Source organism: Muscardinus avellanarius (assembly GCF_963383645.1).
Source record: "Muscardinus avellanarius genome assembly, chromosome: 4".
In the NCBI taxonomy this organism is placed as follows: Eukaryota; Metazoa; Chordata; class Mammalia; order Rodentia; family Gliridae; genus Muscardinus; species Muscardinus avellanarius.
In genome coordinates this window covers 137,816,857-137,831,795 of record NC_137789.1, presented here as the reverse complement: position 1 = coordinate 137,831,795, position 14,939 = coordinate 137,816,857, and the positions used below count along the sequence as shown (strand labels likewise).

The following is a 14,939-nucleotide window of genomic DNA, read 5'->3' as shown; positions in this document are numbered from 1 at the left end:
ACAGGTGTCCATTTTTGTTACATTTTTAAAGAGAATAGTCAAATATTTTGGCATAAGAATATAAACTCCCAAGTACACTACCCTCAAAGTTATATCCCAGCCCCTATACTGATGCTGGAAATAATAGTATATGTTCAACAAGTATTTGCAGAATAAGTGATCAAATGGAAAAAAATCTGTTTTGATTTGCACATCAGATAATTTCTCAGAACTTAGAAAGGATAGAAAAGGAAATATATTTTCCAGCTACACAACTCTAAAAATCACACTTAACTCTGGAGTAGACTCATTCTGCATAAATCTGGGCAGCAGAACAGAAGTCAGGGGGCAGATTTTATAAGTGTATGCATTATTGCTCAGCATGTACAGAGATTTTTCAAACAACAGAAACCATTATACAAGATGAGAACTCACTGTCCTGGGCATTCGCAAATTGGTTTGCACTGTGGTGTTCTGATATTGTAAGATGACCTTTTAAGGTATCCCAACAGTATTTGGTATACCAAGTGTGACACCTGAATACGTGACCTCTAGGGCCGTTGCCTATTCCATGTATCTATGATTTTAGAAAAAAGCCAAAAGGAATATGATATATCAAGAACAAACAGAGTCCTTCCCAAAAATCTAGCACAAGCAGGGTATGGTGGCCCATTGCTGTAATCCCAGGGAGGCTGTGACAAGAGGATCAGAGATTTGAGGACTGCCTGTAATGAGACACTCAGCAACCTAGTGAGACACTGTGTCAAAACTAAGTAAGTAAATAAATAAATAAATAAATAAATAAGGTATAGTTTGAAGATCAAATGCCTTTGGGTTCATTCCTCAGTAACCCCCCACCCTAACACCCCCACACACATACAAACACACATACACAAAGTCTACCAAAGAAATAGTTATAATGGTAATCGAAAATCAGTGTTCCTTCCTCTGGTGAGAAGAAACCTCTGTATTACTTCCTTTTCTTTTAACCTGAAGCTCTGAGGTCATGGCATTTTAACCATGGGGATTTTCCTTAGCACAGCGCACGCCTTTCTTTTCTTAGAGGAGGGATGCATTGGTTGAAACTATTGTTTTCATGGGGATGTTTCTCTGAACAAAACGCTACTGCCCACAACCATTTATAGTTGAACAAAAGAACTCGAGGCCAGGTGACATTTTTCTTTCTCTTTCCAAGAACATCCCTTTGAAAAGAGACACTGATGCTTGCCAGGGTTAAGCTAACAGTCACACCTCAGTCTACCTACCCATTAGGCACTCTGTCTACTATGGGTTTTCATTAGAGCACTCTATTCCACAGGGCTGTATTGTTTGTTTTCCTCTGATGTTTCTCAGGTACAAAGGCAATACCACAGGGAAGGCTTACCTGCAGTGACACTTAGACTCTAATCGCTATGCTTCCAAATGCACATGGTCACAAATGGATGGTTTCATTTGTATGCTGTTTTGTCTTCATGCCAATCTAGCTACGTATCATTTCAATTTGTAGGAAACAGCATGCCTTGTTAGCCTAGCTAAAGTTTTCCTAGCTTTTAAATTATGACTCCTAGTTCTCTGAAAAGCAATGTAGCTATTATTTAAATTTGAGAGTTACTGTATCCTTATGTGAGAGTAGGCAAGGTGGTGTCTTTTTTATGTGCACATATATATTTAGTATATACATACCTACACACACACACACACACACACACACACCTCTATACAAAATAATGTCAGCATGCTAGTTATAATAGAAAACAACAGTGAACTGATTACTTAACCTTTCTTCTTAAAATAAACTATTTGTATACCTTGAAGTTGTGATTTAATTAAGAAGCTACTAGTGATGAAAAAAACTGAGTTTGAGTTCCAGAAACCTGCATCTTCTTAAGCAGGGGACAAAATTAGCCAACCAGCTGATAAGAAAACATTGATGATAATGATATGGTCAAGCCCTTACAAAGCACTCACTTAGCCTTTGACAGAAAAACACAAAGAAGAAATCTTGAATGAATTATCTGTTGCCATTGTTATTTCTAACACGCATACTCAATTCGAAGGGATTGTTTCTGAGACTGGCTCTGAGAGATAAGCAAGTAAACAGAATTCATTGTCTCTGCCCAAGTTCACAAAAACATGTGTAGCATTTATGACAAGTGACAATCACAGCATCCCTCAAATAGTGATACTACTATCTGAAAAGCTTAGTTTGACAATAATCTTTAATATTTTGTAAGCCGAAATAGGCAAATACATGAAGGGTGGTATTATCATTTCTACTATAAGATGAAAGTTCAATGAAAATGTAGTTATTTTTCCTGAGCTCTACAAATATTTTATATAAGTTTTAATTTTAAAATTAAATCATTTTATTGAGACATAATATTTGTACAATTTAAGAAGTACAATGGGCTAATTTGGTTCATATATATTGGGTACCAATCAACTCAGGGGAATTAGTATATCCATCACCATAAAACTTCTTTACTATATGTTCAAATTACTCTCTTTTAACTATTTTGAAATATACAATGCATTATTGCTAATCATAGTTTTGCCATGAAAAGAAATATCACATGGAACAAGGGAAAATTTACTTTGCCTTGATTGATTTTGACAGGCATTATTTGCTCCTACTTATATAACCTACTTGGATATTGAATACCTTTACCAACTTGAATGGTCTCTATTCAGGCTCTCCTCAACAAATGATCCTATTAGAAGGGAGCAGGTAAGTTTATGGAGAAAAACTATATCAGATTAGACCAAATAGTCAAATGTAAAGATGCTAAGATTCACCAGGGCCAACATTAGCTCTAGTCCCTTGGTTCCAAGCACTCCTTCCATATCAAACATAGTCTCTTTCCTACCACCCAGTAGGAAATAGCAACAGATTCTTCTTTCTTCCACACAGGCAACTTTCATGCAGAGAGCTCTAAAAATCCATGAGTAAGTGAGTATGACATTCTTACCATACTAATAAAGAAAGAGCAGAAGGGTAAGGGTCAAGTGCAAGGTGGGGTTCTGCTACTCCTTTTCTCAGGACTTAAGAGGAGAAAACCTATCTACCTATATCTGTATAGGGGGCATTTATCAATTTAGATGGAGATTCCTAGAATATAATGATAGGGGCTAAGAAACATTGCCTTTCTTGGTTTAAAACAAAGATATTTAAGAATCAAGCTCACTTCTCTGACAATACAAATACAAGTCCTACTAAGTCCCCAATAGACAGCTCTTGCTGGGCATGGTCATGCATGCCCATAATTTTAGTGCTTTGGAGGTTGAGGCAGGAGGACTGCGGATTCACATCTTGTAGCTTAGTGAGACCTTGTTTCAAAATCAGAAATAAAAAGGATTGAAAGTATAGCTAAGTGGTAGAGTACCCCTAAGTTTAATCTTTATCTCTCTTACACACACACACACACACACACACACACACACACACACACGAGAGCACCCATGATAGAAAGCCAACTTGGTACTGTCAGCTATTAGCTCTGTAGCCTTGAGCTAAGAACTTAATATAGTTGCTTTTCAATGCCATTATAAAATGGGTAATAATAAAAGGTACCCACATACATAGGGTTGGTTCATGAATTAAATTAGATAATTTATGTAAGCAGTTTAAAACAATCCCTAAAATATAGTAATCCCTCAATTAATTCTGACTATCATTAATACTAAGTAATTCCAGTCTTCTGATAATGTGCCTCAAAATTATATACTTAGTAGTGAAGTAATAATTAAATAATTTTCTTGGGAACTTTTACAATCACATCCTTTGGCTAGTAGAGCAATTACAAATGGCTCCATGCATTTTTAAAAACTCATTTTCATAATCTATCTGTACAATTATATAGTGATAGGTATAAAAATTCTATTTTGTGCCAGGCTGAACTCTAAGAGAAACAGTACTTTGCCATTTTTAACCTAAAAATGACAATTGCACGTGGTTTAACCTACAATAACCAAAATGAGAAAAACTTCAAGTCTTTGACAAGGTGACAGAAGTTTGGATTTGGCACCAGACAAGCCTAAGCCTTTTCCTGAGGGCAATCCGATGCTTCCCAGGAAGGTTCTCACTCTACAAGTATTGGATCTCTCAAATAAGGGCCCTGGTAGTTCACCTGGGACCCATGTTTCTGTCCATGGAGAATCCCATCAACAACACTCTAAATAGTATACATTTCACCTCCAAGTATTCTTTCTTGCAAATATTCTCTTTGCTTACTCTCAAACCTAAAATTTGTTCCCTTCAGGATATAAGTACATTTGACACTGACCTACTACCTTCCAGAAATATAAACCAACATCGACAAATCATATAAACACCATCAGAATATATTCTTACTCAGTGCTATTTCATAAATTTACTTTGTTGAAAAGAATATACTGCCTCTTCTTCATCCCACTACTTATCACTCATCCAGTCATTCATTCACTTATAAATCTATTGCAATTTAAGTTTTAATCCCACCTCTTTTATTTTAATATTTATTTGTGTATTATTTTCTTGTGGTAATGGGGATTGAACCCAGGGAGTTTACGCCTCCAGGCTACACCCCCAGTCCTATTTATTTTTCATTTTGAAACAGGATCTCAGTAAGTTGCTAAGTGTCTCACTAAATTTCTGATGCTCACTTCAAACCTGTAATCCTGTCTCAGCTGGGATTACAGTAGTGAGTCACTATGCCAGGCTCTGTCTTAAATATACTCTGACAATGACCACCAATGACCTTTTATACTGTGTAATCCTAGACTAGTTTCACCCCATAACTAAGTCAATCTGATTAGAATCAGATAATATTGACCATGCCTTCCTTCAGCATCCATGAAAACATTTGCACTTGGGTTTATATTTCAAACTATTTTTCTTGCATCTGTCCTAAAATTTCTTCATCTACTCTGAACACTGGTGTTCAGCAGGGTTCCACAAAATTATATACTTAGTAGTGAAGTGATAATTAAATAATTTTCTTGGGAACTTTTACAATCACATTCTTTGGCTAGTAGAGCAATTTGTCATCATTGGATCCACTCTCTTAAAGCAGTGAGCCCACAATCATGGATTTAATTACAAATTTGTTGCCACAAATCCAGTGTCAGCCCAGACCTTTTCCCTGATCTTCAGATGAATATACCTGACAACTAATGGTCATCTCAGAATAATCATAGAAATCACAAACTCAACTTATCTAAAACTGAACTCAGGATTTTTTACATGAAACTAACCATCTCTTTGTAGAAATTTCCATGTCATATTTGGGTTCTTAAATCTTGGTTGCTTGAGCTTGCAGGACCTTCCTGCTATGTTTTATTTTTCCTTATGTGCCCACCCACACCTATCAGCCCCTCCCCATTCATCACACTTCCTCATCTGAATCATCTGACCTACTATTTCTTCTTATGAGCCAGATGATGTAAAGGATATACAACAGATGGACCAATGAATACATGGATGAAGAAATGGATACATGGGTACAAAACCATGCAGAATAACTTGCCCCAACCATCTCTACTAAAAACTGCTCATGAGTAGGGTAGGGAACTGTCCTTACCACAAATGCCTGACTGGCAGAGGTGTGTGTTTCATGGCCACGAGGGCGCCACCCCAGTCTAGGAACCAGACATTGTACTCTTCATCAAAGATCTGGAATAACAACAACAACAACAGCAATCATAGCAATACCTTACATTGGCACAGTGCTTAACAGTTTACAGTCTTTCACATACAGTGCTTCATCTAGAGTCTGAACCCTCTAATAACTCCCTCATATTGCTTGGCAAGTCTCATGCCCATTTGGTAGATGAGAAACAGGGTCTACAGAAAGCAAATAACTCTCGCTAGGCCACTCCAATGGCATTTCCAGGGCTCTCTTTCCACTAGTGATGTGAACCAGTGTGCTACCTGAAGGCAAGGCACTAAGATGCATACTCAATGAGATTGCTCAAGGAAAAGTATGGCTTCAAAGAAACTTTGAAGCTTGCAGGACCTCCTGCTATTTTTCTTTCTTTTGCCTTCTGTGCCTACTCCCACCTACCACCCCCTCCCTAGTCATCACACTTCTTCATCTGAATCATCTCATTCCCCTTAATACGTGATTACTCAGCCCGATCTTCCTCCCCTTTTATTTGGATGTTTGCTAACTGATATATGGTCTCTTGTGGTGCTATTTGTAATTTACCTAGAAATTTAAAAGACAGCTTCCCTAGACACTATGATAATGGAGTACTTGGACTTAGACACAGTCTCCTAGGTTCCCCTCTAAGGACCTAACTTTGGTGCCTGTGAAGCCTTACTATAAATATTCATTAGAACTCAGTACGTGTAGTGACTTGAAGTGACTCTTTTTGATTCACCTATTTGTTTATAAGCTTTTCATCTATTCATTCACTCATTCACTCATTCTTCAATAATTTGTCCATCCATTTATTCATAGGCATTTACAAAACACAAGCTATTACACTAGGCCCTGAACTAAGAGAACGTCAGAACTAATACCGCATATGTCAATGCTTAGGCCAAATAGGACTCCATCCTAAAAAAAAATACTTCTCTGTTAAAAAATAGTAATAACTTCAACTCTGGAACCTCTACTGGAAAGTAGGCTTCATGAATTCCCTGAGTGCTTTACCACTGGTCGCCTCCTGCAGCCTAGATTGAGAGGTTGGGAGGTAGATTAGGTGAAGAGGTAAGGATATATATAAAGGGAGTGAGCCCAGGGATGGTGGCTCACACTTAGAATCCAGTACTTGGGAGGCAAAGACAGGGATATCACAGATTTAAGTCCAGCATCAGTAACTTAAGAGACCCTTAGCAACTTAGCAAGACTCTATGTCAAAAGAAAAAATGTAGAAAGGGGTAAGGATGTAGCTTGGAGGTAGAATTTCCCTGAGTTTAATATATATAAATAAATAAATAAATTAATTAATTAATAAGAATGAGTAGGAGTAGAGTCTTCTGTACATAGGCCCAAGAAAATACTGTAGAAAAAAACTAAATGGTTTCTCAGCCCTCAACTTCTTATTTTCTTATTTAATATTTGCCTTTTAAAGAAAGGAAATTATCCCAAACAGTAGTGAGTCTTTACACAAAAGGGACCAAACACAATTCACTTATACTGTGGATATGGACATAGACTCTGAGCCTGCAATGCAGACTTTTCTTTGCAGAGCTTAAAGCCTGACTCTGTGAGAAGCCGCACTCTGGGATGTAGACTGAAGGCAGAGGATGAGAAACATAGGGTGAGACTTGGCACTCCTCAAGCTTTTTTTCTGTTAATATCATTATGGAAACTGTGTGTGTGTGTGTGTGTGTGTGTGTGTGTGTGTGTGTGTGTGTGTGTGTTACTGAGGATTGAACACAGGTCAATCTACCACTCTGAGCTATACTCTCAGTTCTATTTTATTTTTAAACAGAATCTCACTATGTTGCAAATGGCCTCACTAGTTTGCTGAGGCTGGCTTCAAAACTGTGATCCTCCTGTATCAGCCTCCCAAGTACTGGGATTACACACATGCTACACCATACCTGGCTCTTATTTTATTTTTCAAATAGGGTCTCACTAGGTTGATGAAAATCTTCCTGCTTCCTGATGCTATTCTTGAACCTCTGATCCTCCTGTTTCAGCCTCCAAAGTACTAGAATCACAAGCATGCACCACCACACCAGACTCATTAGAGCCACTTCTAACTCTTGCCTTGTCTAGCACTGGGGTGATAAAGGGAAGCCGTGGCTGTTTAGAAAAGAAAGCCAAAGTAGTGATAACACTTCTTGAGTCGGAGAGACAATGATTTTTCTACTGAATATTTTATACCAGATAAGTCTGCATCCAAGTTTCTACCCTCCTTTGCTACTTGCAATAGCTGATTATATTGTGAAGGTGTGATCTTATATACATGTCTCTCTCCCATCTACCTGGTTACAGTCTTCTGAGTAGGAAACTTAACTTGCTCTTTTTACCTTGTAGTGCTGAAAGTAGCTACTATGTCTGCTAGGCGCTTTGTAATTTTAATAGTGGTAGCAGTGACAGGGTAGAGATGGGGTGGTGATGATCCTGATGAGGGTGATGGAAGTCTTCACTAAGGCATTCAAGTGGGAACTTATCCAACTGGATGAACATGGTGACTGCTTCTTCATTATCAAGATACCTAAATCTCCTCTAGAAATGCTCTTGCTTTTAAAACTTAGTAAATACCACCTCCTCTATGAGATCATTCCCTATTTCCTTAGTGGAATTAACCCTTCCTTTTCTTTCCACATTAATAATGCCACTAAAATAACACAATCATCCTGGACCAGAGTTAGATATTTATAAACATGTTTCTTGATAGCTAGTTGACACTAGATAAATTTGTGTTGTCCACTATAGTTGCCACATAAGACAACTTAATTTTTGATTAAGTAAAATAAATAAGTTCAATTTCTCTATCACACTATCCATGTATCAAGTACGTAGTATGTGTGTGGACAGCATAGTTCCAGACAATCTCTATCATCACTGAAAGTTATATTGGACAGCTTCACTGTTTGTAAAACTGAATTAATTTTTCATCTAGTAATGTATCTATTAAACTATCATATGCTTACTTACAGCTGGGTCCACATACTACTTAAACAACCATTGACTTCCATGACTTTGCCAGTTTTAATATTATAATCTTTCACTTTGTAGATAAGGAAACAAATCCAGAAAGTGACAAAACCTGCTAACCAAGATCCCTTGGCATATTAATGATAAAAATGGAGTTACTGATTGTATCCCCAGGAACCAACACAGTATTTACATTCAGTGGCTGTTAACATACTATTTTGCTGAAGGAAAGAATGAACTATCTGAAAAATGCCAGCTCTTATGAGTCCCTTCCGAGTGCAATTCCAATATTACTATCTTCTAAACTGCCAGCCAGACTGACCAAACCCAAGAGTTGTTTGAAATTTTTTTGCAACTACAAAGTCAGAATGAGCCTAAGAGTCTGCAGAAAAGGAGCTGTTGATAGAAATTACTGTACATGCCTCTTCCCTCTTCCTGAATCACCCCAGTTACCTGTCTCCAGGTGTTGCCCCCATCAGAGGAGATGAACACACCAATATCAGTATACGAGAGCTCCGGGCCAATGTTGCCTGAAACATAAGCAGATTATTTGAAAACATCAGGCAATGTCCAGATTAAGTATGTTCAGGGTTCGGGGAGAAGTATCAGAGAGGAAAGGGTTTCTGAGTGATGCTTAGATTGATGTGTGCAGTCTCTTTCTTGGTGTCATATAGAAACTCAGCAGGAAGAAAAGCCCACTATGGGAAGAAAAATAAATAACACGGCGAAAATGCATCTTTAAATAGACTAGAAGACTGAGTATTGATCAAGGTGTTTTCTTGAATTATTCACTCCCTGTAATAATTCTTTGATAAATTGTTCTTGCCAGGTGTCCTGTGAAGGTGGCAAAAAGTAGAAAACTCGCCAAGCATGGTGGTGCATGAACGTAATCTCAGTACTTGGGAGGCTGAGGCTGAGGCAATAGGATCTCAGGTTCAAAGCCAGCCTCAGCAATTGAGTAAGGCCCTCAGCAATTTAGCAAGACTCTGTTTCAAATATATATTATACATATAATGTAAATTAAATGTGTGTGTGTGTGTGTGTGTGTATGTGTGTGTGTGTGTGTGTGTGTCTGGGTATATAGCTCAAAAGTACAAAAGTAGAATGATGTCCCTGAATTCAATTTCAAGTGCCAAATTTAAAAAGGTAGACAAGTAAACATTTATGGAGAAGCTTTACAGGGATTCCTCACTTTGCAAGTATAACTTTGGCCTCAGAAAGACTCACGGTTGTGAGTGTGTGTGTGTGTGTGTGTGTGTGTGTGTTTCTGACTTAAATTTGTCAGAATATCTCTCAAGTGATGGGCATTTTAGTGACCTATTGGTATGGATGGCATAATTTAAATTATGGGTTGCTCAGAATAAAATGATCATACTCAACCAATATGGCGATAGAGCATGGGAGAAGTCATCACCCAGATTATGCCTAGAAGAACCACACTTACTGCTTTCATCATCCATATTCTCTCCTGTCTGCCCTTCTTTTGCTTCCTCTTATACTCCATCACCTTGTGTTTATGTTTGTTAAAAAGATAGTAATCTGCTGGGCATGTTGGCACATGCTTGTAATCCCAGCATTCGGGAAGCTAAGAACAGAGGATCACGGTTCGTGGACAGCCTCAGTTACTTAGCGAGACTTTTCACAACTCAGTGATACCCTGTTTCAAAAATAAAAAGGACTAAAAAAAAATAGGGCTGGGTGTTGCTCGGAGGTAGAATGCCCCACCCCCCAGTATCGGAAAAAAAAAAAGAAGAAGAAGAAAGAAAGAAAGAGAGAAAGAAAGAAATCAGCTGGGTATGATAGTGCACACTTATAATCCTAGCACTTGGGAGGCTGAGATAGGAAGATTGCAAGTTTGAGGTCAGCCTCAGCAAGTAGTAAGGCCCTGAACAACTTAATGAGACCCTGATTCAAATTAAAAAATAAAAAGAGCTTGGGAGTGCAGTTGGAGGTTAGAATGCTCATGGGTTCAATCACAAGTGCTAAAATGAAGTAATCAAAGTTTTTTAATCCACTTATATTGCCCTAGTTCCTCCCAGTAGACAGCCTTCATCTCATCCCAAAATGGTGGCCCAAACCTAGTTAGTTAGTGCTCAATAAATAACCGTGACGATTGCATGAAGAAATAAGTGATTGAATGATGTTCTAATGTTGATATGCATCTGGGGACATATTAAAGCCCAGGAAGGTACCCAAAACATGTAAGAGTTTATCATGTTGACTGATGTTTTTTTCCTTTAAAAATAGCAAGATGGGAATGTTAGCTCCCACACATCTGTAGCCTAAGTAGGAACACAATAAAAATGCAATAATGAAAATGTTAATTGAGCTCCTGACATTTAATGCTTCAAAATGAGAAATTAAAGCCAGGCTCTACAGCTTGTCAAGCTCCTGTCAGCTCAGGGAACACAGAGCTAGCCAACTTGTTTTGACACAGGATTCCAAAAATAACCCCAGGGCTCAGGGCTCAGGCAGTAGGTGTGAGAGGCATGGGGAGAGGCGCTATGGAGATATGTCTAGAATCTGGAATTCAGCTCTCCAGATATAGGTTTCAGAAGATACAGATGAAGAAAGCACTGAGGAATGAGGCAGAGAGTATCAACTCTAGCTTTTTGGTGATGGCTGCCTGTGAGCACTGTGCGAAGGATTTGAGAGCCACAGAATGGAAGTATTAGCAAAAACCACTGAGAACAAGGTGGGGGGACAGGGTGTGGCAGGAGAAGAGTTGCCCTAGGCCTATATATCTGCTGTTCCTGGAGTGGATTCTGTCCTGTATTCTGTATGTCCTGTATGGGACTTCTGTATGTCTGTAGGTCCTCAATGGGAAGCAGTAGTGAATCCCAGAGCACACATTCATCCACAAAGCTTAAGCGAGACCACTTCTCAAGCTGCAAAGTGGGAGTGAACAGAAAAAGCAGCAAAGAGGGAGGTCGGGGGCACTGGCCTCTGAAGGCAGGTGAGGGCGAGGATGTAGAAGATGTCCCCAAAGAGAGAGGTCCCAGGCAAGCCAACGAAAGCATTCTTGGATGACTTCATACTAATTTTCCTGATAGCAAATAACCTTTCAGGGAAACTGAGTAAGCAAGGCAAAGTAAGGCTGGGCATAAGATGGCATGAGCCAATGACTTAATTGTGGCTGCTCATCAGGGTCTTGTCACCTGTGTTGCACCCTTCCAATATCCCAGATGCTGTGGTTTGGATCTGGAATATCAGCTGAAGTCGCATGTGCTAAAGCGTGGTCCCCAGTGCACGGGAGTTTGGAAGTAAGGCTTTCGGTAAGAGAGCGGCTCGGGTTCTGACGTCCTCAGTGGGTTCATCCATTCAGCTGAGGAGCATTCCCCACCACATCCAGCTACCTTGCCACTCAGCCTCACCTCAAGCCCAGGGCAATGGAGCTGGTCAACTGTGGTGCGACCTCTGATACTTTCAGGCCAAATAAACCCTCCCTCCTCTAAGTTGTTTTTCTCATGGCTGACAGAAAGCTTTATGAGTTGTATGGGGGAGGGAAGAAGGAATTTTTCAAAATTGACATATAAAGACACACACACACACACACACACACACCTGTTATGTCTGCATATTGGTTAATTCACAGACTTAATATTAGACTAATTTAGAAGCATATGTGGTCCACAGGTAATAACAACCTCCACTAACCCCACTTGCTCAGCTCTGTGCACTCTATCTAGTCTTATAGACACGTTTCCAATTCAAATCCTTGCAAAACCTTCACAAGGCAGAAAATATTCTTGTTTTACAGATGGTAAAAAAATGAAGCTAGGAAGTGAAAAACAAAGCAAAATTCCCAGGCCTGGTAGGTGCCAGAGCTCTGCTTAGAAAGCAGGGCAACAGGGTTCCTGAATTTCATTGTATGCATAGTGAATGCACATGATTTATGGATTCTATTGAAAGGGTTGAACAAATTATATTCTTTTGATGCAAGAAGAACAGCTTTAAATTCTATGATATTAATGATGATGAAAGGTAGCACGTACTGAACATTCAATGCGTCCTGAACACTGTGCTAAACATTTGGAATTCATTGCTTCATTTAATCCTGTAATTCTATTATGTCAGTACTATTACTCCCACTTTGCCAATGAAAACAATGAAGTTCTGAGTGTTTAAACCATATTGAACAATGCCTGGCTGCACTGCAACATTCAAATAATATTAACGTTGATCACCGGTCACTAATTTCTATTGTTGCTTTTAGTCCAGCCGTGGGACTTCTGAAGCCCTTGAGGAAAGGCAGAGAGTTTAGCAGCCCTTGAGTCAGAAGGACCAACTCACATGGATGGAGGAGCATGGGGCTCCCTCCCCAAGCACTACAACAGAGCCTACCCTCAGGTCTCAGTGTCTCAGCTCCTAAAGCCACTGGTAAATTATGTCCATATCAGGTTGCAAGAAACTGCCCAAGAGCCAGCAGGCTAACCTAGCTGTCAATCTGATTAAAGTGGTTGGTGATGGGTAGTATCTTGGGTAGAGGCTTAGAGAAAGAAGCCATGTGTAGGGAGCAGCAAATCCAGAGGCCAGAGCTCTGGTTTGATGAAAAAAAAAATCCTAAATGTACCTCCTCAGAAAGTCACTGTGAATATATCTGCTTTCATTAGGAAAAAAGTCTGCCTAACACCAGAGCTCTAACTTCTAAGATTAGAAGCCTGCCTGGCATTATGCTGTCAATGTATTCTTGAAAAGGTGTATGTAAATCAAATGCACGCTAATCAGAGGACACTCCCTTGAGACTGGGTTTCTCTTCGAAGTTCCTCCACCTTCATTTCTGATTGATGTTCGGTGGACAGTGGTTCCAACAATGCAGCCTCAAGTTTTTCTGCCCTTTCCCCCAGGCTCTCAGCCAAGTGCTTAATCATGTGTAAATAAACCTTTACATGCACCAGAGACTTCCTGATTAAAAACAGCTCTGGGGTGAACCCTTTGTAAAGTATCCTCTGTGTAAAGAGAAAACTGTCCCAACTTATATTTGGTGATCTGGGAAGTTCATACATTGTGTTTTCTTAAAGTGAGAACTCCCTGCTACAATCTTTCTGACCAGTTTACTTACAACAGCAATCTGGACTCTTGCCACACACAGGGGACTGCTCTGTCACTAAAGGAGGATGCTTTAACCTAGAAGTCACAATTGTCCAGAGCTCCTTGCATCCTAAATATATATTTTTTCTGTTGTGTGATACAGGGGATTGAACCCAAGAGCACTCTACTTTTGAGTTACAACCTATCCCTATTTTAATTTATTTTTGGAAACTGGGTCTAACTAAGTTGCGGAGAGCCTTGCTAACTTGTTAAGGCTGGCAATGAACCTGTGATCCTCCTCTCTCATCCTCCCAAGTACTGGGATTATGGGCATGTACCCACGGGCATACCACCACACCCATCTGTATCCTATATTAAGATGGGCTTTGGGCATCTGAGAAGTCTGCATATCTTCTGGAGAGACTTCCTGTAGCTTTCATCTAGTGCTGAAATGAGTCCAGGTGGAAAATAAAACAGGTGGCAAATGCATTCTAGGAACCATCAGTAAGGAAGCCACCTGGGGAATGTTTTCCTTACCTGTGGCTACCACAAGTCCTGGGGCTGTCTCCTTGCTAGAGATTCTTCCTGAAGAATACGGGTTTTCAGAGAGCTGCAAATGCAGGTGTAAGGAACAGAAGGGCTAAAATGAAGAAGGAAATAGTTTCATTCCAGGAAAATCCTGACCTACACACACCCCTGCCCCGCTAATGGTGAGTTTCCGGATGTTCAGCTTTCAAATGGCAAGATCTTGTATGGTAAACCACATGCTTTGTGTTGGGTGGCCATCATCCCTATCTGACATAGCTGGTGTGTCACATTTGAAGTTGCCCTGAGCCCTTTCATAGGCCCTTCCTTCCTCTGCTCCCATCCACAATCATATGCTTTCCCCTTTCTTCACCCTCACTCCATCTCTCAAGGCTCAGTTCACAGTGGATTTAGAAAGCCTCCCTGACCTTTCCTTCCCACAGGGTGGCAATGCCCTCCTAGATCTGATGTTGACTGTTAAACTAGTTTCTTAGAGCTCTACAGGGTGGCAACACCCTCCTAGATATGATGTTGACCATCAAACTAGTTTTTTTTTGAGCTCTGCAGGGTTGCTGGCAGCAGTGAAGAGGGAAAACATGACATAGTCAAGGCCCTCTATGCTGGTCTCCTTTTGTTTTCTATTTGTTTCTATATTTTTTATCCCACTATGAGCTGGGCCACACTGTAGCTTCTCAGTAAAATCCTGTGAATTTCAGCTGAGCCTTCTGCCCAATGGACATGAAAGTCTAAGCCTATAAGGCTATTTCCTGGGAGTGGTAGAAAATGCTGTTCAGCATCAGCCAAATTCCC

The 14,939-nt window shown here is 39.8% G+C and overlaps 1 protein-coding gene across 1 annotated transcript in view; it reads right to left on the bottom strand.

Moving 5' to 3' along the window:
* The window catches only part of SORCS3 (sortilin related VPS10 domain containing receptor 3), a gene marked incomplete at both ends in the record, with an annotated part of 623,015 nt that overhangs the window by 90,885 nt on the left and 517,191 nt on the right, over positions 1 to 14,939 (bottom strand). The window contains 3 exons of the mRNA XM_080694612.1: positions 5,538 to 5,629; positions 9,027 to 9,103; positions 14,142 to 14,244. Coding sequence (XP_080550738.1) covers positions 5,538 to 5,629; positions 9,027 to 9,103; positions 14,142 to 14,244 — 272 coding nt within the window. The remainder of the gene's footprint in view (positions 1 to 5,537; positions 5,630 to 9,026; positions 9,104 to 14,141; positions 14,245 to 14,939) is intronic.